Source organism: Opisthocomus hoazin, chromosome 1, assembly GCF_030867145.1.
Source record: "Opisthocomus hoazin isolate bOpiHoa1 chromosome 1, bOpiHoa1.hap1, whole genome shotgun sequence".
NCBI lineage: Eukaryota > Metazoa > Chordata > Aves > Opisthocomiformes > Opisthocomidae > Opisthocomus > Opisthocomus hoazin.
Window position 1 is genome coordinate 134,070,168 of NC_134414.1, and position 26,619 is coordinate 134,096,786.

Sequence of the window (26,619 nt, forward strand, 5' to 3'; positions counted from 1 at the left end):
GACCACACCGTACTGGGAGGACAGGTTTCTGTGGACTGCTCCCACACCACTGCCTAGTCATCAAACCCCCAGAATGTGTTAACCCTTTACAGTCTGTACTCTCTGATGTATTACTCTATGCTTCTCTGCTTAGCTTCGAAATATTTAGATGTTCATCCTTTTGCCAAAGCAGACCCCGCTGACACGAGAGCTGCCTGCTCAGTAGGACTGACAGGGCCATGCATTAGAGAAAGTGAAAGGGGAGCAGGGATGGATGGAGGTGACCACTGCAACAGATGAGCTCTCTTCTCCACAGCTACGACCTCCATAGGGAGGGAAGAGGACTGAGAAGGTATTAGAAAGAAAGTTGCTCTCTGTTCCCCACTCTGGTCATCAGACCCCAATGAACATCTCTTTTTTCCCTTCCCCCAGCTCCCACCCGCCTGATGAAGGCATTAGTGACAGTACAGGCTACACGGGCTACAGCTAAATGGAGACTAGCTACGATCTACAGCCATACAGGGTCATTCTCCAATCAGTCTGCATTTTGGCAGAAAGACAAGACTGCTCATTCTCCTTTTCCCTCCCCCTCCTCCAGTTACTAACACACTGTTGCTATAAATCTTCTTCCACCCTGCTGATGGCCATGACTGGATTTTGTCTGATCAGGCCCCAAGGACTGGCACCCTTGATGCCCCGCGGGCAGTTTGGGAAGTGCTGCTCTCTGGGAAACACGGCATCACCCTTGCAGAGCTCCCAGGGCATTCAGGCTAACCATGCTGAGAAAGCCCTTGGTTAATCTGTGGTAAGACCTCATCGCAAATCTCCTGAGAAGACTGGTGGGTTTTGAAGCCCATCAGTCCAGCCAAGCCATTCTGTTGTGGACACCAGGTGCTAATCACAGGGGAGGGAGTTTGTGTTCAGAGGGCTGAGGGCAAGGGACAGTGGAGGACAGAGATGGACCATAACCTCTTTGAGGTCCAGCAATGATCTCACTTGCCCTGTCATTGGCAGGTGTGGTATGGGATGAGCAATTTCTCCTTTTCCAGAAGAAAATTCTTTTGAAAAGCCATCTGATGGTGCAGTAAGGCCTCCTTTGTGACAGCCAGGTCTTGTGTCATCCCATTATAACATGATGTTACAAAGCAGACAGGAAGATGCGATGACGTGGCATCATCCCAGAAGACATTTCAGGGCATTTTGAGTGCCCGGCTGCAAAATTAGGAGGGCTGGAAAATTTACCAGGGACAACTGTGTTGAGAGCTGAATCAGCTGGGCTCCGCCAGCCTTTTAGGACACTGCCTCATCAAATTCAAGTCCCACGTGTTTAGTTGAATGGGCTGCTTCCGAGTCTCCAAGCCTGCCTGAAAGCATGATGCTTCCACAGCAGCTCGCTAATGATAGCAATGCTTAGCTGTGACTACAGCACTCTTCATCTCAAAACACCTTCCTTTAAAATTAATGCTCAAAACCCCACAGGGCAGGGCAGTGTTACCAAGGCTTAAGAGAAATGGAAATTGAGGGAGAAAAAGGGAGGAGGCTGTGAATCTGGTCATTGAGGAGAGGCTCATTTGAAAGCTGAGGACTGCATCTCAGAACATCAACGCATGGGGAGAAAAAGATCTAACAAGAAAATTTTATGCCTAAGGTTTCTTTGAAAGTGAACAGCAAAGTAAAACCAATGTTGAGATGAGTGCCACTATCTGTGCTGAACGCCCACATTGGAGAAGCTGGTAGGGGCTTTCAGAAAACAAATAAGAGTATTTAAACTCTACTTTCACCCTCTGCAAAATCCTCTTTGCATGTCTTGGGTCACTGAAGATATCCCAGAATTTGGCACCAAAACATTACTGGAGACTCCTCACAGGAGTCATGTCACACCAGGATGTCCTTCGAGATGATCTCAAGAGACTGGGGAGCAGTAAAAGGAAAAAAAAGAACAACTTCAAAGACAGAGGGGGAAAGTGTTTTAAAGGACTGACTAAAGCTGTGCAGGATGGCCTTGGCAGCTTGATTAGGAGGGGTATTTGGTATGGAAATCCTGGCCTTGCTCACTTGCAGGTTTTGCTTTATCATTTAGCTTAATGGGCTACTAATTCAAAACCTGCTGTAAACAGGGCTGGCTATGAAAAAAATTAACACTGCCTGCCTGTGCAATTTAAGGATATATAATAAAAACAATCATAAAAAGAAAGAGCCCTGGGTTTTCCATCAGACAAAAATATTTGTCATTGAATATTCTGCTTAAAAAACGAACACCCAAAATTGGAAAACTCCTCAAAACCTTACATCCCAAACAGCCTCAGCAATTTCAATTTCATATCCAAGCACAAGTTTCATTTGCAATACATACGATAATGGTGTTTAATTGGATTTATTTTTCCACACTAGGTTCCCAATGGCCTACTTTACTCCTTTTCTCAGCTCCTTGAATGTTATTTACAAATCACTCTCTGGGATTTAATTTTAATGGTAGCTTGATTTCTCCCTCCCCCTCCTCCTTTTTTTGTAGGTACTTTTCTTTAATTGTATTTGTGGATTTGCCTTTTAAATAGGCAATTGTGACTACATCCTGAGCCTGAGTAAGTTGCCAAGAGCAGAGCTTGATTTGAAAACGGCAGAGTAGTTAAAGGGAGCTGGTGGAACACCCAGCATTTATTGTTCTTTTCACAGGAGTACCTGCAGGTGCTTTACTTGGGCAGGTGCCCTTTTGGAAAACAACACGGGTTCGCAATAACACTCTACCCCAAAGCTCTGCACAGACATTAACTATTTGGGCCTCTGAACATCCCATGAGTTGAGTGCATCTTCATCGTATGGCGGTAAAACAAAGATACTCAGGAGCCCTAGGCCAAGATTTTTTAAGTGAATACGGGGACTGGCTGCCTTATTGTTGACTTAGTTTCAAACACTGTTTTCAAACGCTGTAGCCTGCTTTCTGGAAGCACCCGGTCTCTGCGCTTTTTCAGAATCTCAAGGTCGCATCCAAGCCCCAAGTCTGGCGTGGACGTCAGGGCCGCGCTGCCTGGACCTGAGGCATGCTTGGGCAGCACAGAGACAGGAAAAATACTCAGACCCTGTTTTGCCTTCATACCCTCTTCCCTTGGAATAAAGCAGACAGCAGCAACTCACTGTGCATCTCTTTTCATGCTCTCTGCCTCAAATGTAGCTCTACGTGACTGGCAGACCTGGGGGGGGGGGTGTGACACAGGACTGAGAAAACAAAGTGTTTCACCATGAATAGTTTGCACAACTAGAATGAAAAAAACTCCTGGCAGCAATTTAATTTTTAGCTTCTCACTTGTCCCTTTCACCATCTCTGCAAAATTTTAGATCTGCTTATGCTTTTGATCAAAATCAGAACGCGTGGGCAAAGACACCTTAGGACTGGAATATGTATTAGGAGAAGGTCTGCAGACAAATTGAACCTCGCTGAAGACTGTCCAGACCTGGGCAAGGACACAACGTCACAGCTCAAAGCTTAGCTAAAGGGTGTTGCTGTTTAGTTGATTTGGTTTCTGAAGAGGGAGAGGGGGGGAGAGGAAGGATGGAGCAGGTGAACAGGAGGGACCAAATGATGTATAGACGAGAAGGGAAAGCCCTTGTTTTCCTGCATTTCTGAACTATTTTACCCAACCCTAGCTCTGAGCATTTATCAGGATGATGGAGAATGACCCGGCTAAAGAGCTACTTCAACATAAAACATATACTGACCTGGAAAAGGATTGGGGAGTGTGGGTAAAACTCGTTCTAAGGGGGGAAAAAAACCAATAAGCAACATGCAGGAGAAAAGGACAAGCCACTTTTCACACCAAGCACGCAGCAGATACAAACCTGATGGAGTTGTCCATCCTCAAATTAGATGAACTAGAGTAGGTTTCATATACAGAGCATTTTGCTAGCAACACACCTAATACCCATCAACATCCCCTGGCACTGGGAGTCAGAGAGAAGTCATTTGAAAAACTAAACAAATAATACCTACACAGCAAGAGGGATTAAGCACCTGCAGTGAAGGTAATTGGAGTTGATGGGCCACATCTCCCCTCTGACTTTCAAGACTACTCACGTCATGGCACTACAGCCTCTCTTAGCTACACCTCTGGCTGGAAGCTAGGCTTGGGAGAGAGGTGAGCTGTGGAAGTGCTCCACGAATAGTTGCTGCCTCCCTAGAACCTTCTCCACAATGGATTTCTTGCCAGTGACAGGTCCCCTGAGGATGTGAGCATGGGAGAGTCACCCTGGTGAATCCTCAAGGGCACTCTGTGTCTTTTTAGCCTTTGTCTTCCAATGTGAACAGAGTTTTTGCGGACTCATCAACCTGTAGTGGTACGCAGAGCCTGCTGTTTTGTTTATAGGGTTTTTACAATGTATCCTCGTTACACGTCACAGCAGGACTTCGTTATATGTCACTGGTGACTTCACGCTTTGCGTCTTCCACACAAGGATCTCAAAGAGTTGCACAGACACTGAGGGAAACTGGTGTAAAATCCTCAGTCTGAGGCTAACAGTAGTGTTAATTCCGTTTTACAGATCATGCAGTTGATGCACAGAGCAAGGAAGCAATTTGCCCGAGGTCAAATGCTGAACTGTTGGCAGAGCCAGGAGCAGAACCGAGAATACAGGATCCCCCGGCCTGACTCTGATCACTGGGTCCCCCTTCATCACCTTCAGAGCTCGCTGGATGCCTCGCACTGACTGAGACGAGTTCCTACTCAGGGACTGATGGGTAGATAGACATTTAGCTGTACAGGTACGCCACTACGCAACTGATAGGCCTGGAGCAATGAGCTGTCTCCTGGCTTACCTGTGAGGACGGTGCTAAGATCAGTGCCGACGGACGCGGAGCTTGCCAGGGTACATCGGCAGTCCGCTATGATTCTCTGATCAACCCAGGCCCAGCTATCTGGAGGCCAGTGCTCTGCATACGGCACCCTTGGCGCGAGGAGCTAGTCTCTGACTCGCTGGAGCCCACGGGGACACAGCAGGTCAGGCTCATCCCTGTGACACCGGCGGATCTCCTGCCCTCATAGTGGTAACGGAGCTGTTTGAATCCCCAGCAGGCACAAGGGAGATTGTCTCTTGCTTAGAAAATACACGGCTAGCCTGGATCTCTGTGTTTATGTAGCAACAGGGGACGATTGTTCTGCGAAAGCAGGCTGTTGTGCTGACATGACTTCCTTGTTATTTAGTTTGGTTAAATAACTCAGCTCCCCCTTACCTTCTTCCTGCACAGCAGGCTGCAGACTGCACAGCACAAGCAGTTAAAGCAAAGCGCTATGGCCTCATTATCATGCTGCTTTCTATTCAAGGACTCTACCTCTGTTCCCCTCGCTGCTGCCTGCTGCCTTTATTGCTCCACCCTGGCTCATTAGTCGTTTCTCAGCCTTGCCCCATCAGGCTGTCACCCTGACCAACTTCCTCTCCTCCCGAGTCTCCCCGTTACCAGCAGCCCCTGGGAAAACACGGGGTTTGCACTAAGAGCCACCAAAGAGAGATTTCGGCCACAGTTACGTTCCAAAGCCTCACAGCAACCACCACAAGCAAACTCAGGAGCAATAAAGCATGGGCAGAGAGTCAGGAGGGGGGGTGCAAATGTGTGCACCCAGCCAGCGCTTGTGCCGGGGTGTTGACCAGCAGCGACAAACTAGAGGCAAGCGCCAGCTCATCTTAGCGATGTGCCTCTTGCTGGGATCAAAACTACGGGGACTGAAACCATAACTCTTCCTGAAGCCTCTCGAGGAGGCAGGGGTGGGATCCTCCCTGCTGCTGCTTCTAATTGTGAGGGGCCTGGCCAGCTTCTGCCTCCCCTCCACGCTGCCCAACTCCCTGGAGGATGCGGAGGATGCCAGCTGCAGAGGATGCCGCACGGACCTGCGGAGGGGGAAGCCTCTTGTGACTGAGACAGTTCAGCCAGCGTAAGGGACTGCGTAAGGATGCGCGACGCTGCCATGCTGTCTCCTGTTTTATCCTCCGGGATGGGCTAGCTCCGTGGGAGGCAGAGGTCAAGTAATTTGGAAGAGCTTTCACTTCTTTTCTCTGCCTTGCAAGAGTGCACCAGGGGCCCCGCCTGGCTCTGTGTGCCTGTGGGGGTGTGGGCGCTCGCTTAGACATCACACAGGCGCGCATGTGTGTGGACACACCTACACGCAAACCTACGTATCTATATGTTTCTATAGCAGGTGTGTATCTGGTATGTGTATGCACATATTTATGCTTCTGTCTAGCATGGGTTAAGATACAGATTGTGGCTTTTACTCATAACGCTCTTCATAGCACTCTGTCAGCTGAGTGGAATGAAAAGAAAACATGTTCCCTCCCTCCTAATACACTTAGGAAAAAACACTTTTCCCTTCAGCTGTGGCACTGCTTTTCACCTCTGTTGCTCTGTGATGGCAGCCCTGGCTTGGCCTCTCTGCCAGGTAATTTTCACAGCGATCTGTAGTACTGCCCCTTTCCTAGGTCTCACAGTATTTTGTGCTCGGGGGTTACAAGCCCTGTTCCTAGGCTCTGCAGAGCTGAATCAATCTACTGCCTTGCTAATGCTGCCAGACATGGTCCTGCCTCCCAGCTTCTCATATCCACAGATGTGCGATCTGGCTCCCCGCCTTGCATGGGCTCTGGTGTTTGTTGAGCTGTTCCATGGACCAACTCAGCTCAGTACAACGAAAGAAAACGTTGGGGGCATTTTGGGGGGTGGGCGGTAAAGCTTGGTTACTTTCTCAGTGGTTTAGCAAGTTGAACTGGCTCAGGGGGTTGTCCACCGAGCACCAGAAAAGGGAAACAACAAAAGCATGTGGCAGAGAGCAGGGTGCCCAAAAAGAAGGTAGGGAGGAAGGGATGGCAGCAAGCTATTAGATCAGTCGTATCATCAAATCGTACCGAGAACCGTCTCTGCAAACATATTCCATCCTGCTGTTGGAGACAGGTTCCTGTTGGAGATAGACCTTTGGCATGGCCATTTTTATGTTGTTGTAAACTCAGTCTCCAGGAGTGAGTGGTATAAATCTCTCCACCTACAGCAGGCAATCCTGCTGCTACATCCTTTAAGAAAGATCACTAGCTATCTATTCATACAGCTCAAGGGAGCTGCTTTTGTATTTTAATGCATCTTCTGTCTATAGCATTGACATCTAAGGCACTTGGTCTCTCCGAGAGTGTTTCAGTGCTGGCTGAGATTTCCTGGAATGGTAGTCACCTATTTTTCTCTATTGCTTAACTGCTCTTTCGCATCATTTTGCTAGCTCCCCTTCCACCCTCCACCTCAGGCAAAGCTGCCAGGACCTCGTTATTAACTCTCTGGTTGTTTCTTCACTCCTGGCTGCCATTCTTTTTTGTGCTGCAATGGGACGCTGAGGAACCATTGCTGTATCTGCCTCCCTAGTGGGATGTTGCCCTGCAGTGAGCTTGTTCTCTATTTAAAAAAGAAATAAAATCTCTGATTCTAGGGATGAAAAACATTCCCAAGTATTTGAGTATCTGCTGTACCTTGCAAAAACTTGGCACTGCTTTATTTTTCTGCCTGGGTGTGTGCCTGGGAGTGTGCATTACCTGTTATTTCATCTACTGTGTGATCACTACTGCATTTTTTTCATCAGGGCAATCACTACTGGATTTTTTTCATATGGGCTTGTAGTTTTTTTCAGCTGCTTTCTTTGTCTTTATGAGGCTGGATTCCCTTCACTCATTTATCCCCTGATTTCTTAACACTAGAAATAGCAGCTGTAGTCTGCCTGAATTTATTTTTCTCTTTCCTTCTCTCTTCCACACTAACTAGAAGGAGAACATAGATTTCCTGAAACAATACGAAGCAGTTGCACACTGAAGAAATAGGGGTTTAACTAAACAACAAAACCAAAAGTTAGAAACAGTCCACTGAAAATCTCTCTCTGCTCCTGCACCTCCATTCTTCTGGCTCTTGTGAAGTTCTCTGGTGTTTTCCAGCATAAACAGACCAAGGAAAAAATATGAACAAAATCCAACTACTTGAAAGCAGGAAAGTTTTCTTCATACACATCAAAAGGAGACTAAAATAGGACCCTCGCTGTTGCAAGTCATTTTTAATAGTTGCCACATTCCCTCCTGGGATAGTTAATGGCAACTTTGCAAGATCTCCCTGGGTCTCTTACAGGTTCTGCCACTCGTTTTATGACCATGGGTAAAGCACTTCCTCGCTCTGTACCTTATTTTCCTATTGCAAAATGGTGCTAATAACACTCACTAAATAACTTGTCATATTAAAATATTCATTGCTAGCAAATCCTTTGAGATCCTTTGAGGTGAAGTTCTGAAGTCATGCAAAATGATTTTCTAGCAAAACCAACCCCCCAGCTAAAACCATGTGTGCATACATACATTATTGAATTTCATCTTATATTTTGTTTCAGCGATGCATTTCAGCTCATCTGTGTAACAGGAACCAACAGAGAGGGCCAAATTTAGAATTCAGCCACAAATAATGGATTCTAAACTTAGCATTATATTAATATCAGCAAGAACAAATCTGGAGTATTTGAAAATTGTGTTCCAAATTGCTGCCTGAGGATTTTACTTGAATCTCATGACAGTCACAAGACCAGGATGGAAAGACTTTCAAAGTAGAACTTTTCGTTGTGTGCTGCAATGCTACAGGAAATCAAATATATGTTGTTTTATGATAATATCTGTTCTTTAGAAAAAAAACTTCCATAGAATACACCCAAATTTTGCAAAAATTCAAACTGGCATGAAATAAATCCAGAGGTGGTAAACAAAGAATGCCAATGGATTTATCCTGTTGCACTATATCTGTTAAAAAATAACCAAACCAAAATGTTGTTTTTCTGATGGCTGGATTAATCTGACCACACGCAGCAGAAACTAGACTAAACTGTGTCCCACACTAACACTGATTTACACAGCTTATCTTTTCTCTGCTTAAAATGACATGCAGGTCATGGCCTCAGTGTTTTAATTCAGTTTGGGACAGTCGGAGGAATACAGCCCTAAGTCACTTTTGCGTCTATGTGTCCGTTCATGTGAGTGGGTCATTCTGCTGCAGGCTGTTTCTGGTGGCAGTAACAATGTGTGGTCCAAGCTGAGCCCAAGTTTTGGACCTGGAATGGGGAACTGCGTGTTGAATATTCCACAGTTTGTATGTCTGCGTGAGTGGTAGGCGAGGGGCAGGGGCTTTCCTTAGGGTCAGGTTTGAATCAGCTGCAAAATTCAGAACCAGCAGGTTGTTCTGCTCTAGAGTTTGGTTTAGTCCCAACTTGTGGCTGTTTACACTTACTACGACAAACTCAGTAACTGAAAGGTAGCAGAATGAGATCCAAGGAATTTATTCCATATTTCATCTGCTGATTACCTTTCCCCCCGTGTTCCCTGTGGTATGCCCCTTTAAATCATTCTGTCTTTTCCCACTTCTTTCCCTTTCATTTTCAAACTCATTTCTCTTTTTTTTGACTCCCTCTTGTTCTCCTCAGGCTCAGTGGCTAGTTCTCTCCATCTCTCTGAATTACTTGTCATTTCTCAGCTGTCACGGACCCTCCGAGCCCTGGCCTTCTGTCTCCTTATTAAAGGGGCTGTCATTCTAAGGGTTTTTTTTTTTGTTTCCAGCTGTAAAGCAAACATGTTTTTATTATTTTAACAAAATCTGACTTCAGCAAAGAAAGTCACTCAAAGGGCTTGACTGTAAACCTTTCATGGTGTTTGTGTTTCACGGCCAGCAGGAACATGTAGGTATGTGAAGCAGAGCACTGAAAGCCAGTTCATGGCTGGAGGTTGGGGGTGGGGTAGGGGTGGCAAGTGGATGCTTTCCTGAGTTTTGATCACCGTGTGCTTCCTACACAGCCTGGTCTTTGCGAGAGCGATCCGGACCTCCCTTCACCCTCTCCCATACTTACTGTAAAGGTATAGGCTGGCATTTGTGACTCCCAGCTTATTGGCAGCCACGCAGGTGTAGTTCCCGTAGTGTTCCTCAGTGACGTTGGCCACCATCAGCAGAGACTGGGTCCCCGTGCTCTTTATCTCCAGACCGTTGGCACTGTTTATCCTGGGAAGACAGGAGAAGAAGTGTGCAGTGCAATGGCAGTTGTGTCTTGGGAAGTCATTCAGCCCAGCTGGCAGGTAAGGATGGAGGGAGGCAGGAAGGAGACGTGAGAAGAAAGACACCAGAGAAGACATTGATAGAAAGCAGGAGGAGGGAATGGAAAGAAGGAGCACAGTGGGGTGAAATGCCACTGGTAAAGCAGTGGAGAAGCAAGAAAAGCCAAGGGGAAGGGAGGAAGACTTCACCCAGCACTGACTAGCACTTGGAAATGAACACACCATGGCCAGCTGAGGGCTAGTCTGTACTTGAACAAAAGGTTTTTAGTGAAACACACCAATTCATGTGTTCCAATACGTGCATATACCAAAGCTGAGTCACCCCAAGCCTGTGCACATGGGTCAGGTTAAAAAGTAGGATAATAACACAACTTTCTTAATGCCAGGTAAATGCTCAGGTGTAAGGGACAGATCCCTTTTCTCTTCTCATTTTCTCTCATATGCAAATCTGGCTGGCTCAGGTCGCACAGATGGGGGAATCTTACACCTCAGCAGCTCCTTCCCTAGAAGGCACCTAGAGTGACATTACCTACTTGGAGGCTAACACTGCCTATTTTTTTAGTCTGTGTCATGGGCTATTGAATGCGTGAACATCGTCAGGAAGCAAGCACTATTGATGCCTTAATTGTGTATTGGCCCATAACTGACTTACAGGCGAGAGCTCCATCCTCCGCACTTGCTTCGGCACCGGCAGTGCAGGGAGGGATTGCCTCCTCCAGCCCTGACCATGCTGGCTCTGCCAAGCCTGGTGGGACCATCATGGCTTATGTGGTTTGTGGAAAGTGATTTGTTTGAGGAGGAGAGTTGGGGAGGATGGTAGGTGATTCTCTGTTTCCAGGCCACTGATAAGTAGACGGAAAAAGAGAGAAGGGAAGAGGCGAGCTAAAGGTCCTACCTGGTATCATCTCTGTACCATTCAAAATCAGGTGTGGGCACTGCTGACGCCTCGCACCGGAGTAAGGCTTGTCGTCCCGTGGCCGCTTCATTGCTCTTGGACTCTGTGATGGTGGGAGGGTCTGCAGGAAGGAAACACGCGGTCACTTCACACACTTCCAGGCGGAACAAAACAGTGACGCTGTGCCAGGGCTGGCTTCCTCCTCGAAACCACAGGGGCTGGTGGAGGCCACCGACTGCTGCTTGCTGTGGCACACGCTCCCCCCTGCCCCTCCGGAGAATGAACCCTCCCTAATACACTGTGTTAGCATCGCTCCTTACACGTGCTTCTCTTCAGCAACACTGAATAACGTTCTGTCATAAATGCATAGGCATACACAGGCAGAGTTAAGGTTAATGACGGACTTCTCTAATTTTTGAATATTTACCCGTGGATCTCTAGTTCACACGGGCTGAACAGAGAGAAGACGATGATCGAAAGACATCATCAAGGGTAAAGGAAGACAGCAAAAGTAAAAGGAATAAAGTGGAAATTTAACACTAGCATGAAAATTATTTTCCGTACAACCTGTGTGTCTAATGTCAAAACTACAGTAAGACAGGAAAGGACTGAGGCAACACATATTAGATAGAAATACATTCACAGCTTAGAAGGGAAGAGCTTTAGCAGGCGCTGTGGGTGCAACTTTGAGAGCCAGACCACTTGTGGAGACACTTGCCTTAGGTGTCTGATGTTACAAATCCTGCCCATACCTTCCTGGACATCATGCTTTGTCACAGGCTCCAAGAAGGCTTGCTCGCAATTGCTCTGCATGAAACTTGCCCTCGGCCCTGCACTGTGCTCCCACCTCTGCTTACTTTGAAGCCTCAGAGTTGTGCCATGGGGAAACAAAACTTGGGAAACACATCGGTGTGCTCTGCTGGAGCTAGGTCTCAGAGCTGGCTGGGTGCCAGGTAGGGAAGACACCGGCATCTTCAACCCCAGCCCCATATTCAAAAAGTTAAGTGATAAGGTTTACATGTTAAAAAGCAGAATTATTTCCACCTGGCTGCCGAGACGGATCAGGGAATAAATACCTTGTCTCTCATCACTAATACTCGCATAGCCTGAGATTACGGGGCTGCAACTTGGATGGCGCCTTTGCCGAGACTCAAGTTACCAGAAAGCACACTCTGCGTGTACAGACTACAGCTGCACCGTCTATATCCATCCCAGCACTGAAAGGCCAAAAAGAGAATCAAAAAGGATCATGTCAGCCAAAGAAAAAAATAATTTTGTCTGGAAAATGCATGGAAAGAAGCTTGTTTGTGGACACATTAGCCATCTCAATGTGATCCCTTTCCTGACCTTAATCGGGATTTTATGCAGGGCTTTAGGGATATTGCAGTGCACCCTCTAACATCATAAATATTAATAAGTGTACATAAATAGGATCCTACATTCAAAGGCTGTGGGTTCACGTAAATATTTTAATTTGGAAAGGAGGAAGGGTAATAAAAAGATAGTGAAGGTGATTTTTCAAGTATCCTTCAATTTTTTGCTTCGAGCAGTGTATCCTCTTGCTGTCTGCAGCGAGACAAACCTTTTCCATTTCACTGAATCCAACGCAAGACGCGAGTCACAACATGAAGAAGCCCCTTTCCGTGGGCCTAGAAAACGAGCCCGGCAGGCACGTGCTCCCCGGGGCGCTGCCGGGGAGCCCAGCCCCTCGCTCCGAGCATCCCTGGCCTTCGCCACCCTCCTCAGCCGGTGTTTAAAGGACGGAGCCCAGACGGGTGGACCGGCCATTCCTCCTCCGCCATGGCTTTGGCCGCGGCACTGCTGGCTCAGCCAAGGGCAGCCAGCTTGCTGCGGAGCTTGCCCAGCAGAAGGGATGGCGGTGGCCCTGAACAAACCGGCCGACTGCACTCAGAAAGCAGCCGCTCCGTGTTCGGCTGGCTGCTGCCGGGAAGCTGGGAGTGGATTCCCTTCGGCTGTTTCCCCCCCGACTCTTCCCCAGGCCTCAGTTTCCCTGTCTGCGATGTGCCAGGGCCGTTACTCGGGCAGCCTGAAGGTGGTGGTGTGAGACCGAAGCAAAGTGAGGACGCTCCCTCCTGCAGCCCCGGCTGACAAGCTGCGTCCTCCACAGCCTCAGAGGATGGTAGGAGATGGCCAGGAAGCTCCTGAGGTTGGGCAAACCCCATTTTTCAAACTTACTGTAGTTTTCCCACTTTCTGCTGCTTGTGGTGTGGTTTAAGGAAGCAAGATAAGGAAAGATGTATGCAAATGTCTAGCTTTCGTTCCCCAGACAGCACTGATTTTTTCCTGTGCGTGGCCCTCACGACCTCTTAGATTTTTTTCCCTTTGTTTCGGAAGAAAAGATCTGTTCTGAAGGAAATTATAAGTTGCTTACATTAAAAATTAGGCCATATAATAATATTACAATACTCTATCACATTACATTTTCATATATTCCAACAGTAAAAATGTTTAAGATCTTACTGTAGCATAGTTACGAGTTGAAACTAAGTCAAAATCAAACATTCTGACTTTATACAAACAATCTGTTTCAACCATGTTAAAAGCATAATTGAAATTATGTTTCATAGAAATATTTGAAAATATTAATTGGTTCTCATGGAATGTCTCGGGTTTATAAACTCAGCTGTTTTTGACAGGAAAAAACCCTCAACAGTTTTAGCGCAGAAAATCTGCTGCGACAGTTTCACACTAGTGCCAAACCTGGCCCATGAAGCAGCTGGTATTAAACCACTGCCACACAATTTTTAAGGGAATTGTAAAAAACTCTGTGGATTCTGAAGATGCTGCAGGGAGCCTATAACCTTGACTTCTAAGCAAGACAGACACGTTGATTTGATGTGATGGCCCAAAGGGAAGGAAAGAGACAAAGAGAAGAACGGTATTAAAAGGTGCTAAAATCACCTGTGGTGGCAAATTAGACTGTGATGGGCTGAAACACTTGCTGCCATCAGCTGTTTGACCTAACCCACTCTCCGAGAGTGTAACCCATGAATCAAGACCATGCATATGCACCCTGAAACATGTCTGTAACCATCTCCAGTTTCAGTTTCGGTTAATATTCTGGTGTGTAAACTGAAGAAGGTCAGGAGAGGACATACCTCCCATTCATCCACCCCTGCTGCAGAGGTATTAGCCTCCAAGCAAGGAAACAGAGCGGGTAGGTGGGGATATTCACTTTAAACCACTCCAGTGCCAAATATGAGCCACACAAATATGGACGTGGACACATACACATGTAGGATTATAAGGGTAGCGGCAGTCTGAAACATCTTGTGCCACTGTGAGAGGAGCATGCCAGCAGAGTGAAGTAGACATCTGTCTAAGCACGGATGGGCAATGGGAACCATGGCCCACTCACACCAGTCTGGATGTAACCCATGAAGCTAACTGTGCCTCTCGGTGGTTTTAGGTGGATTGCCGTGTCCTTTGGCCAAGTCGCCTTCTGTATCGCATGGGTGCACGGAGGGCCTTTTAGAGAGGGCTTTAAGCTAATGACTTGAAACCAGCATAAAAGTCAAGTTTTTGCACCCTCTGATTAACAAGTGCCTCTACCGCACGTCCCCCAGGCCCCCGGGCTGTGATACCCACGTAGGCACTGCTGAGACGGCCGCGTGCAGGCAGGCGTGTGTTTGCTCTGAGCCGGCTGAACCCTCCCTTATCTCTCCTCGCTGCCTTGCTGAAGCTTCTCTTCACGCTACTGTTCTCCTGAATATCAGTGAGTGAAAACAAGGCATCGCCAGCGTTTCTGAGGGGAGAGACAGGGGCAACTCACAGCTCGGTTTTTTTTCCCCCTCTACTCTCTCTGTCTCTTTCTTTTCTTATATATTACCAGATTTAAAGCACAAGTATACCCTGCGACAAGTGTCTGATGGCAGATAGTTTCCTCAGCGCCCTCCCTCATTTCAGCTCATATAATATAAACCCAGAAAGGCTTTTCTATTTATCCTGAAGTCACCCATGCCTGTGGGCAAAGCTCTCCCTGTTGACCTGCTCCGCTTGCGATGTACTCACAGTTCACAGTGACCCGGACTTGCTTGACGTCTGCTGAAGCAACCTCGTTGGCAGCTTTGCATTCGTACTTGCCCGATTGCTCTCGCGTGATCCCTAGGATCTCCAGATACTCTTCCTCGCCTTCAAACTCTCTGCCTGGTAGGACAGAAAAATACAGATTGTGGCTCTGTTAGGCATTCAGATTTGGGAAGCCGTCGGCTTAATTGCTATGAAGGAACAATCGCAACACGGATTCTGCAAATAAACAACAGTCATGAGCGACGTTAAAGTTATTTCAGAAGCCATATCAGCAAGATACTAGCATTTTATTTAGTTATGGAAAACTTCGGTTCTGAAAACCCGGAAGGAAGCATACAAGCGGTACCAAAGCATTCCATCTCACAGGCTGTCCAGGACAAGAAGCAAAATCTCCAGCACACGAGACTGGAGCAAGTTCACTGGTGTGATGGCTGAGAACCTGGGGAGAGTCAGTCAGCCTGTGGCTGATGGGCTGGTTCAGGGCTAGCTGGGTCCTCAGATGTGGTGATGTATTGTCAGCACCATTTTCTCCACTGCAAAACTATGAAAAATGTCTTTCTGTCTCGCAACCACCAGGCTGAAGTGCCATCGATCAGATCGAGCTACTGTTAAACATGGCCAAACTGAGGGAAACAAAGTGTAATTTGATCCGCGGAGACCAATAATCATCACGAATTCCTGATCTACTGTACATACAAAATGACATATTTAAACTGCGCTGCCTCGCTAACGCAGTTTTGAAAGCAGTCACTTGAGCGTCAGGGTTACAGCCGGGGGCAGGAATCAGGGGAGGTCTGTGGCCTTGTTTTTAATTCACTGTATGACCTTGGGTGAGTCACTCCCTTGCTCTCCCTCTGCAAACTGCGGCTAATAGTCCTCCTCTCCCATCACCTCCTGGTCAGCAAAGGGCAGTGAGGTTAACCCATGTAAAACACATTAAAATCATTGGATGAACGGTGCCAGAGAAGCATGAAATATTAGGAATGGTGTATCTACCCTATTCCTTCAGAAAGCAAAGGCTTCTCCTGGAAAGCACCTGAACCGCACTGGCAGCAGTGTAAAGGGAGATGCTTCCCTCCTCTGAGAGGGCTGCAAGCACTGGTCTGCAGTGTGCGAAGCCACAAGCCCCACTTGCGTGCCTCTGTGTGTTTAAGAAAGTGTCCTCCAGCCCTCAAAGAGTAAAAGACAGTTTTAAAAAAAAACCAAAATGTCAGCTCACAGTGGCTCCCATTCAGGTTCCGCAGAGGGCAGTCAGATTTTTCCAAAGCCGCTCTCTGCCTAGAAGACATTTTCTGCTCAACAGGTAACGAGCACTCCCAAAACCCTGCCTGCTTCACGAAAGCGCTTGGAGCTCTTTGATGGAGTTCAGATAGTGCTTGCGAGGACGGGGCTGTTGTCCTTGGCCCTGTGGCACCGGTGACAGCAGTGGGGGAGCCCCGTCTCCCGAGCTGAAGCTCCCGTGGAGCCACCCGAGTGAATCCCACTGCACAAGCCTGAAGAAAAAAATAAAAAAGACAGAAATAATTTTGTAAAGGACCATGCGTGCGGCAGCGTGCTGGCCGGGTCACGCTGGCCGCACACACAGGCAACGCCAGCTGCGTGCATTCCTGTCTGCATCGGAGGGAGGGAGGGACTTCAGCAACTTCAAAATCTGCTCACAATTCTGTCCTTTACACAATTATTTCTGCCTTTTTTATTTACTTTTTTTTTCCCCAGGCAATTTTCAGAACCATTCTAGGGGAAAACCACCCCCTGTAACGGAGACTCAGCATGAAAACAGCGGTGTACCTATTAAACTCATGCGAAGACAAGGCTCCCGCTCTCCTTCAGCGGGGCTAACCAGCAGTCCCTCTTCCAGCTCTTACCAGATGCTCAGGTGAGTAGAAATCTCATTGCCGTATCTAAAACTTACAGCTGCTTTGACGCAGGTTTCCACATCCCCTAACAGCCTGCTGGAGGGCCTTACTGCACGGCACCAGTGTGTTTGAGAAGGTAGGGAGGCAAAGCTGGCTCCTGCTGCCCACCCAGTGCTCCGGGACACGGCTCTCAACCCGCTGCTGTGCACTGGGGCTGATGCTGTGGAGCGTCAGTGGAGAAGGAAGCAGGGTGGGATTTTCGCAGGCACTTTTTATTGCTGCAACTCATGAATGTGCTAGGGAATCTTAACCCCTGTAGGACCAGAGTCAGGTGGGCCATAGTACTGGAAGGGACGTCAGTCACCATCTAGCTCATTCCCCAACCTCAAGGCAGGACACGTGGGTCACGCCAGGGAGATAGCCACCCTCTGCCCTCCAGCCGCAGGGACTCTGCAGCCGCTCCAGACAATCTGTTCCCATCCTTCGCTGTCCTTACCACTGGAGCAGTTTCCCTGAAGTTTGACCTGAGTCTCCTCTGCTGCAATTTAAAGCTATTACTTTTTTCTTAGCCACTACAGACAAAAAGAAAAAATAATTCCCTCCTTCTCTGCAATAGCCTTTTATCAACTTCTAAATCACTTATGTTCCTCCCTCAGTTGTCATCTTTTCTTGTTTTTTTTTTTTGGCTGAACATTGCCAGGGTCTTTCAACCTGCCTCTGTAGGTGAGGATTTTTAGACCCTTGCTAATTCTTGTTCTTTCCTTTTAGACCTCTCCGACAAGTTCACAATTTTCTGGAAGTGCAATACCCCAAACCGAACACAGCATTTCAGAAGAGGTGTTACCATGGCTGAACGCGGATGAAGGATTGCATCGCAGCTTCTGCACTGTGCTGCTGTCTGTACAGCCAATACATTGTTTGTGGTTTTGCCATAGCTTGATTCATTTTTGCTTGGGAATTCTTTTAATTCCCCGATCTTCTTATTACATACTGCTACCTGTTAATAACGCTCTTTGAAAATCTCACCCCCAATTTGAGCTGACAACCAACACTCCCCTCCTTTTACAGCAGCACTCCCAGTTGGTAGGTCAGCCAGTTGACTGGAAAGTTAATCAGACATCAGGGGAAGACTCACAAAGAAAAGGTTAAAACGTAATTTGCCTCTGCTTTGCAAATCATTTGCTCTGCAATTCTGCCTTGTTTATACACAGGGTTCATTCCAAGTGGGACTTGCTTCTCCTGCAGTTTGCCCTTGTCACAAGACTGTCACCGTAATGAAAAGAGGGTTGAGGGTGACTTAACCAGCTCTAATGGAATGGCACCCTCATTAAAGGTGCTGTTAAGTCTGTCTGTCAGAGAACTACATCAATGGAGCTCCAAAGTATCCTAAAAGGGTACATACTTTCCTAAGGGAAGACATTTTCCAGCTTCTCCCCTGCATACGTACATGCACTTAAAGACTAAACCATGTACCATGTCCAGCAGGAGAGCTTTCACAGCTATGCACAACCCTTCCCATAGAATCACAGAATCACAGAATGGCAGGGGTTGGAAGGGACCTCTGTGGGTCATCCAAAGACCCAAGACATGATGAGCTGCTGCTTTGCCCAGTGGAGCTCTCTGGGAATGACTGAAAGGGAGGACTTCTGTTTTAAAGGACATGCCAGAGACATCAATAGGCCTATTCAGCTCCTCATTCCCCTGCTCCAGAACACAGATGTGAGCATAACACTTCAGGGAAAATTTCTGTGACAGTCTCTTGCTGAAATAGTGGTAGCACTGTTCTTGTCCCTGCGCTGGTGACTGTTTCAACCCTGGGCATCAACATTTTGCTACAAGAACTCAGCTACTCTCACTTGCAAGACAGACCCTTTTGCTTGCAGCCCTGTCCCCTCTAAGAATACATTAGCCATTTCTAACAAAAAGCATTTATATAAAATTGAGGTGTCATAGTACAGATCAGGGAGAGGAAAGATGTATCACGGTGTGTTAGAAAAACGTCAGGTTGTAATATCTTGCACAGAGCTGTAGAGGTGTTTTCACTAATTCACCCTGGCAGCCAGATTAGGTGAGTCATATTAACTCCAACCTATAAGGCAAAAGCGGGGCGAGGGGGGGGAGCAGGAACAGAGCTTTGTACACCGAGCGAATTTACAAATGTTTCTGTGCAGGAACCAGCTTTGGCAGGGAGTTGATGGCTGCCACTATGCAGTTTATCAAAGCGGGGAGGGAGCAGGCTTGGACAATGCTCTTTGGTACCGATAACAACAAACGCATTCTAATAGATGAAGAGGAGGACTGCCAGCTCCTGGCAAGCGAGCCACTCCATTGCCATTAACAGAAGACGTTTGCCTTGAGCGTGTTATCCAGGGACAAAATCCTGACCCAACTGCCAGACCTTCCTTGCTGCCAAGGTTTGTGCCCTGGCTGTTTTCTGGTTGAGTACAACCCCTTCCCAGTGAGGGGCCTTCTAGGTTTCTCTGGGGGGGGATAACTCCTCGTGCAATGCACCTCTTCTCATCCGAAAGCATCCCTTCCCATGACTCCAGGCAACCTTCTTCCCTGCAGGTTTTTTGCCTTTCACATGCTCATAGTTAGCTTGGTTTGTTGCTGCAGCCCCATTAAGCACCATCTTGCCAAGCTGTAGCTCCTTAACTCTGTCCCAGTAAATCAGAAAGAGGAGTTTTCTGCTCTGGAGGCTGGAGATAGAGAGTACGAGCCTGGGAGGCTTGACAATCAAACCAACAGGGAACGACCCCGAGCAGAGCGAGCCAGGCGCCTGCCACTGCTCGGAGCTGGCAGAGCCCTTTTTGCAGAGGGATCTGCAGCAGACAGCTTTGATGTGTGCGGGAGGAAGGCTTTGAAGGCCCGCTTGCCTCAGCCACGTTTCCTATCCCCTGGCTTCCTAATTGGACCCAGTAAAGTAAATAACGAACCCAAACAGCAAACTCGCTCAGCAATGCTAGCCTGCTGGCAAAAAGCCCCCTCGCTTCCCCCACCCTTTGAAGGCAGCCTTGTACAACCCCATGGGCTCTGCGTATTGTCCCCTGCTGTCGTGCACACCTGCCTATGCTCTCGTATATATACGATATATAAAAAAATATATTCTGTATTTCATATATTATGTATTTTTTATATTTTATATCTATAAATCCCACTGTGTGTGGAGAAATGCAGATTTACATGCTCCCTGTGTGTTAGTGGGTCCTCCCCACTGCCACCCGAACAGCCCCTTGCACTGCCACGCACCGTCACTCTTTTCTCAAAGGCTAAACTCTTCCTTTCTAGAAATGATGCACACCCACACGAAACCCCACTTGTACTCGGCGCAGACAGCTCTTTCAGGCAGTCAGGGGACCAGCAGTGCCTTCAGCCACGCGCTTTACCAGAGAGGCCTTTCCCTTCGTGCCCTAGTTCCTCACGTTTCCAAAGGGGAAGCGTGTCTGCAGAGGTGGCAGCCACATTTTGCTCTGTCCTCTCCTGTATGTGCATCCAACACTGGGCTCTTTCTTGTGCAGAAATTACCTTAGTTCTTTTTTTTTTTTTTTTTAATACTGTTGTGGTCTTAAACTAAAGTGAAGTTCAGACCCACTGAAAGTATCTGCTTGCATTTGGTTTGCGGAGAAAGAGATCAGATACCCTGCTTCTGTGTTTGTTTTCCTTCCAAGCCTCTTTGTAGTTGTGAGGAGGGAAGAGCAGAAGGGGTTATGCATCTTTGTTGGGCCCTCCTTTGCCTAAAACAAAATGCAAGGGGATAAAAAAGATTGCAAATCAATAAATGCCATTTGAAGTTTTTTTGCGTGTAGCAACTTCCAATGCTGAACTGCAGTTTTTGTTCTCTCTGCACTCTCTGTTTATTGTTTAAGGTTTTGCTCACCTACCTCTCCTCCTTCCCTCTGCACCTTACATTCCCTAGGAACAGGCTTCCGAAAGACAAAAATAGCTAAGGGAGCCTTTGACATAATTTTTTTTTGTTTTACCTCCAGCTGGGATTTTTTTTTTTTTTAAATGCAAAACTTTGAAGTTTTCGTTTATCAGTCTCCTTCTCCTCAGCCGTCACAGATTCCAATCAGCTTGGCATTTTTTTCCTGTCCCTTAGTTGAAGAGGCTTTTTTTTAGCAAAGACATCAGTGGAGAGCAGCAGATGGTGGATGAGCAAAGGGACAGCTAGCGCTACAATGCTACAGCGAGGAGGGAAGGCAGAAAAACTAGCGTGGCATGGGAAGTGGCCAAAATGGGGAAAGCTTGGGAGTGAGAGGAAAATAGATGGAGAAAAAGAAAAATATGAGAGGGGGAATGAAGAGAGGGACAGAGGCTGGGAGAGAGAAATGCAAACAGCGAGATTCTTCAGTGACTGAGAAAAAGAGAAAATGGTAGTCAGCTACTGACAAAGAGAAATGCACTGAGACCGAGCAAGTGGGTAAGACAGGAGGAGAGGCGGTGGCAAACAGAGAGATGTACGGCACAGAGAGGCACAGACGTCCCTTGTGTAAAGGGAGCCATGAAATAACAACGGCCGGAGGGACAGGAACAGAGGGGTCACATGTAGTAAGGCAATAATTACTCTGTTTAAGCAGCAAGGCACAGCAGGGTATTTATTGTTTAAGCTGGCCTCACGCCTCCCATGCCCTTAGGTCTGTAGCTATTACTCATAAACCAAAAAATGAGCGCAGTGCCAGGAAGGGCTCCGGCCTGACTCTGCCTTCATGAATGAGAATGAGTCAGATCAGGGGGAAACACCCTGGCACGGTTTTCCCTGGCGCTCACGGGACCTTGCTCATCAGTGATTGCATTTTCTCCTTACGTGCAAAGCCGGCTGCCGTGCCCCCCGAGCCAAGGGCTGCGCCCGTGGAGCTCCCCGGCTCGGGCAGCGCGGGCCCTGGCTGGCACGGCCAGGGTGAAGAAAGCTTGCTATCCTCGTGGGATTTATCCCCAAACCCTACGCATCCAGCACGTGAATAAAACCTTCTCGGTCGAGAGCAGCCTCCCCAGACTGAACTGCATCTCTGCTCTCTCTCGAGGGACAGCACTGACCGAACCCAGCAGGAGAGACCTCTTGGGACAACCAGCCACCCTTGCGGATGTCTCCGCTCAGGAGCTAGAAGCTAAGAGCTGACAGCTCCGACGCAGCCTGCATCCCAGCCGTGGATGCATGCCAGCGAGGGCTGTGTGCTTGACGCAGCCACGGCAGGTCTGCTACTGTCCCAGAATTTCCCCTCCCTCTTCACTTGTATTCATAAATGACCACTGAAGGTCACCATCGTCTCTCACACACAACCCTGAGCGTGGGCACGCAGCAGGTGTGTGATACACCACCACATCTCAGCGACCAATTAGAGTTTCCATTCAAAATCCACGCATGAACACAAGAAAGAAAGGGAACCGTGCCCACAAGAAAATCCAACCCTGCTTCAGGTCAAAACCTTCTGTTTGACCAGTGGTTTTCTTCTGCTCGTCTCTGAACCAGAAAAAGGAAGTATGTGCTGACTCAACTTGAGACACAATTTCAAAAAAATGATTTCATGTCAAAGAAAATGACTTTTTTAATATCTATTACTTTTTTTTTCAAAATTGCTTACTGAATTTAACCCAAATTTGCAAAGACTTTTTAAATGAACACAAACAGCATTTTTCAGATAGACTAATTGCTCTTGAACAAAACTTGGCTGTGATGCCAATGTGTAAAGTAAATTATGAACCATGAGGTAAATTAAGTCATCTAATGTCACAGCTACAATATTATACTCCCTAAATGTTGCAAGCTGCAATGTGAGTTGTCATGACTATGCTACCAAACATCAAGCCCTAATTCCACTGCCAAGAAAATGACACATAAACATGAACAAACCAATAAGTTGCACTGTTTCTGCATCCCCAAATTTATGCCTGCTGCCTTTTGGAGGTTACTTTACAACAACGTGAGGCAGAAGGTGTCATCAGCTAGAGGAATCATTGAGATGACACCAGGCCCTTGAGTGTCTTAGGTAGGCAGGAGTTGGTAAGTCCTCAGGGCTGAGGGCACCATGCTGGAGCAGCTAATGAAACAGAGGTTGGAAACAGGAGGTCTGGCAAAGAATCGCAGCCCAGGCGTAGGGGTTATTCGATGTGTACACATCGATGGCAGCACACTGATCTCCTGCTCCCAGCAGTGCGGTCAGCTCTGTGGGGAGCTGCAACTTCTTCCTCCACCACCTACAAGAAGAGGACGGGCCAGTGGTTGCCCCTAGCAAGAGGAACAGCAAGGGGCAAAGAAATCAGTTGGTGTTTGCTTCCCACTGTGTTAAGCACAGGAAGGTAACACAAGCCGAGAGCTGCTGCAGGGGACAGGGTTTTCTTGCATGTCATGGAAATCTATGAAAGGCAATTAAAATACAACAGCAAACAGTCAGCCGTTGCAGTCTCTGGTGACTCTGTCAGCTGGTTTGCTCTCATTTGGCCTCACGTGCTCCTTTCACTGAAAGTTCTCCCATTTTGGACAAAGTGCTCATGCTATCGTCGCTACCGAGTTTGAAGGCGAGTTCTGCCTTGCAGACTCGAGACCAAAGAAAAGATCAACAGCAACTAGTCCCATTTGGGGCAAGTTCCACAAGAAGCCTGACTGAACCATGTCCTTTCTGTCCTGTCAGTGGAGAGCAGGGGTAGACTGCAATGTAGTCCCCAGTTTAATTCCACAAATCTTTCTGTCAGTCCCAGACCTTAGGGAAACCTCATGTGATGACACTCAGTGGTACTGACTGTCCCAGTCTGCCAATCTAGGAATGACAGGGTTGGTCTGGGCTTGGTGGCATCTTTAAAAATCCTTGTTACATTCCTTGTAAGAGTCTTGTGTCTCCTGTAACGCAAGACGTGCTCGATATACTATTGTGTGGCTCGCTTTCGCAGGCATTCGTGAAAATGTTTCCTTGTTTTTAAATATAATGGGTTTGTTCCCTTCTGTCTTATGTCCACTCATACTTCTTGAGATAAGGGGATAAGAACAAACCCAGAACTTCAACCTAACTTAAAAATTACAAAAAAAAAAATGTAACCCCTCCCCGAGATTCAACTTAGCCCATAGAATTCCATCCTTTTAGGTTTGAAACTTGGAACAATGCTTGAGAAATTATAAATTCACCCAAATGTACTTGAAATGGCTTACACATTGCTGTGGTTCTTTCTCTGCAAGCTGGAGCCAAACATTTCATGGCCAGATCACACAGCCCCTGAATCTCCTGTGCTTTTGCAAGATGGCAATTCCTGTAGCTCATCCCTGTTTTCATTGAGGCTACTCTGAACACCGAGTTCACAACTAAAACCTAAAGACTGGGATTTCCGTATCAGCCTGGATCTTGCCATTGATCTTTTACACAGCTATAGTTTTCAACTGAGGAAATGAGGTCGAAGAGTTAAGCCACCTCTCAGCAAGATTTACCCTTTCAAAAACATGTCAGAGTGTTGTGATGCCAGGCGCCAATATTTGTATAGGTGGATTAGCCCCTTGAAAAATCGTTTTGTTTGCTTTTCTGTTGGCCACTCTCCTTGCTGCAATGTTTCTCAATTAGATCCAGCATGGTGACTGCCCGACACCATCCCCCATGTCTGCTGCTGGCGGAAGGAGCAAAGGGGATATCCTCCAGGGAGCACAACAAGGGATCAGGAGATGATGCTAAATGGCTGGATTTAGGATTGAGCAGGCATGAAGCATTCCCAGGTATCAAGGCAATGATCAGAGAGGTTTTGAGCAGGGTGGGGTGTGCTGGAAGATACTGTTTGGGCTCACACACTGCAGGGACTTTTGATCAATTGGGCTGGCTCCTGTGATATTATCATCTGAGGTATCTGCTGTTGATTTGTAGTGATAGTGGTCCAGATAAATGATTGCTTCAGTCCAGGATGTTTAATTCCTATGCTGTTAGCCACTCCCTTGCTTCCCAAAGAATAAGGAGACCCTCTCTCTCAGACTTGCAAGGCAGTGACTGTGAAGGAGGAGGAAGGCATTTGCTCAGCGACCAGTATTGCAGCTTGTACAGTCCTACCAGGGGGGGCAAGCAGAGAGGAAACAGACCCCGATTTTGAGCTCTTTTAGCTCCCAGCTGCAGCTCTTACCATTGCAAGCACAGCTGTTGGTCGTCAGCACTATCACTGCAAACCATGGCTGTGGGGCAGGGTCTCTGCACCAGGGGTATGGGAAAAAGAGGGGGCTCACCAGAAAGGGAGAAGACAGAAAACGATGAGTAGAAGAAACAGTTTCAAACCAACTCCTTTCTCACTTCTTCCAGGTTACCCCATAAGTTCAGGAGGGGGCCTGAGGGCAAACCAAAAAGGTATTTCATTGCCTTTGTCCCAATTCCCTAACACTCTTTCTTGTCATGACAGTTACAGAAAATGTCCAACAACTGTAACACTGCTGGCATGAGGAGACCGTGGCCAACCGTGTCATTCAAAAGTGCCTCACTGGGCTTCACTTCTCTGTATCTGCCTGTTACCATCATGGACAGGAATCCATTTACCTCTCCCTTCCCTGTCCCTCCTCCCTCCCCGAACTCATTTGTCTCCTCTGGGGAGATAAATGTCTTGCTCTGACACAAGCCCCAAGCTCCTACAGGAGCCAGAGGCAGCCCAAAGACCCAAAAAAGCATGAAAAGCCATCCACTTTATGTGGAGGACTCATTGGCTCCTTTTCTCAAAGCTCCTGAAGAGGCAGGGGTTTCATTACAGTGCCTTTGCAACTGCACACCAGTGAGAGTTTTACTGTAACTGAAACAGCACTTGTTCTAATTAAACCAACACAGAGCAGGCCACCTTAATCACCGGCATGATTTCATCTTCCTTGAGGAGAGAGGGGAAGAGGAATTAAAACTGATAAGAGAGAGGGAAGAAGGGGAAATGTGCTGAGTCCATTTGCTCCTGGTTCTTCAATTTAGAGCACTAAGGGATGTCTCTCATCTCTGTAAAGATTAATGTGAGCTTCTGATGGCATGTTTTATTAAATGGTTATATAATAATTAATGCTTGAAAGCAGGGTTTCCAAAAGCCACTAAATGCTTTAACAGGACAAGACCCAGTGGCTTTCAATGGCATTTGTGCTTGCAAGTCACTCAGGTGCACGGGAAAACTTCACCTCTACTCCCTTATTCAAATCAGTGCCTCATTTACTCCCAACAGCATGACCTTGCCAGGCTACGTGGAAGAAACTAGGGGCAGGGGTGAAAACCACGAGCCCTCTAGGGAGAGGGTCCATGTTTCCACAGCCTCGGGTCGAGGGAGGAGGTGCCAGCAGCACACGGCCTGAGTGAGAAATCCATCAGCTGATGAGCAAGTATCCAGACACCAAGGACACCTGAGGAAAGAGCAGCATGCTAATTCCCGTCCTGACTCTCCCAAACCCTGCAGCAGGGAGGCACGTCCGTCCCTGAGACGAGGCACACCAGCAGGCCAGGTAGAAATGCTGCTGGCAAGCTAGGAGGCCAGTGGGCCAAAGCTTAATAGCAAAACAGCAGTGATTTGTCTCCACCACTATTTATGTTTCAAGCCCATGACAGGCTGTCAGTGGAAGTGAGTGCTGCTAAATTTACTGCTTCTCAGATCTCTGCCACAGTTGCATACTTGACAAGTCACTTCATTTGAAGGGCTCGGTGTTGGGCTGGACTTTCCTCCCCCCCACCCTCCTTCAATAAAAGCCACAAACCAGCTGTCTTTACACTGCAAACTCTTCCCCTTGGGGGCTGTATTATCAGGGTGTGAGTTCAGAGAAGAGAATCGTTCCCGGCATAT

The 26,619-nt window shown here is 47.5% G+C and overlaps 1 protein-coding gene across 4 annotated transcripts in view; it reads right to left on the minus strand.

Annotated features, from left to right (window-relative positions):
* Positions 1-26,619, minus strand: part of LSAMP (limbic system associated membrane protein) — a 1,018,802-nt gene that overhangs the window by 18,419 nt on the left and 973,764 nt on the right. For 3 of the 4 annotated variants that reach the window (XM_075436886.1, XM_075436896.1, XM_075436878.1), the window contains 4 exons: positions 14,993-15,127; positions 10,961-11,081; positions 9,864-10,012; positions 3,694-3,729 (listed from right to left, as the gene is read on the minus strand). In XM_075436886.1, the coding sequence (XP_075293001.1) occupies positions 3,694-3,729; positions 9,864-10,012; positions 10,961-11,081; positions 14,993-15,127 (441 nt within the window). The remainder of the gene's footprint in view (positions 1-3,693; positions 3,730-9,863; positions 10,013-10,960; positions 11,082-14,992; positions 15,128-26,619) is intronic. The other variant, XM_075436903.1, reaches the window with a different exon arrangement.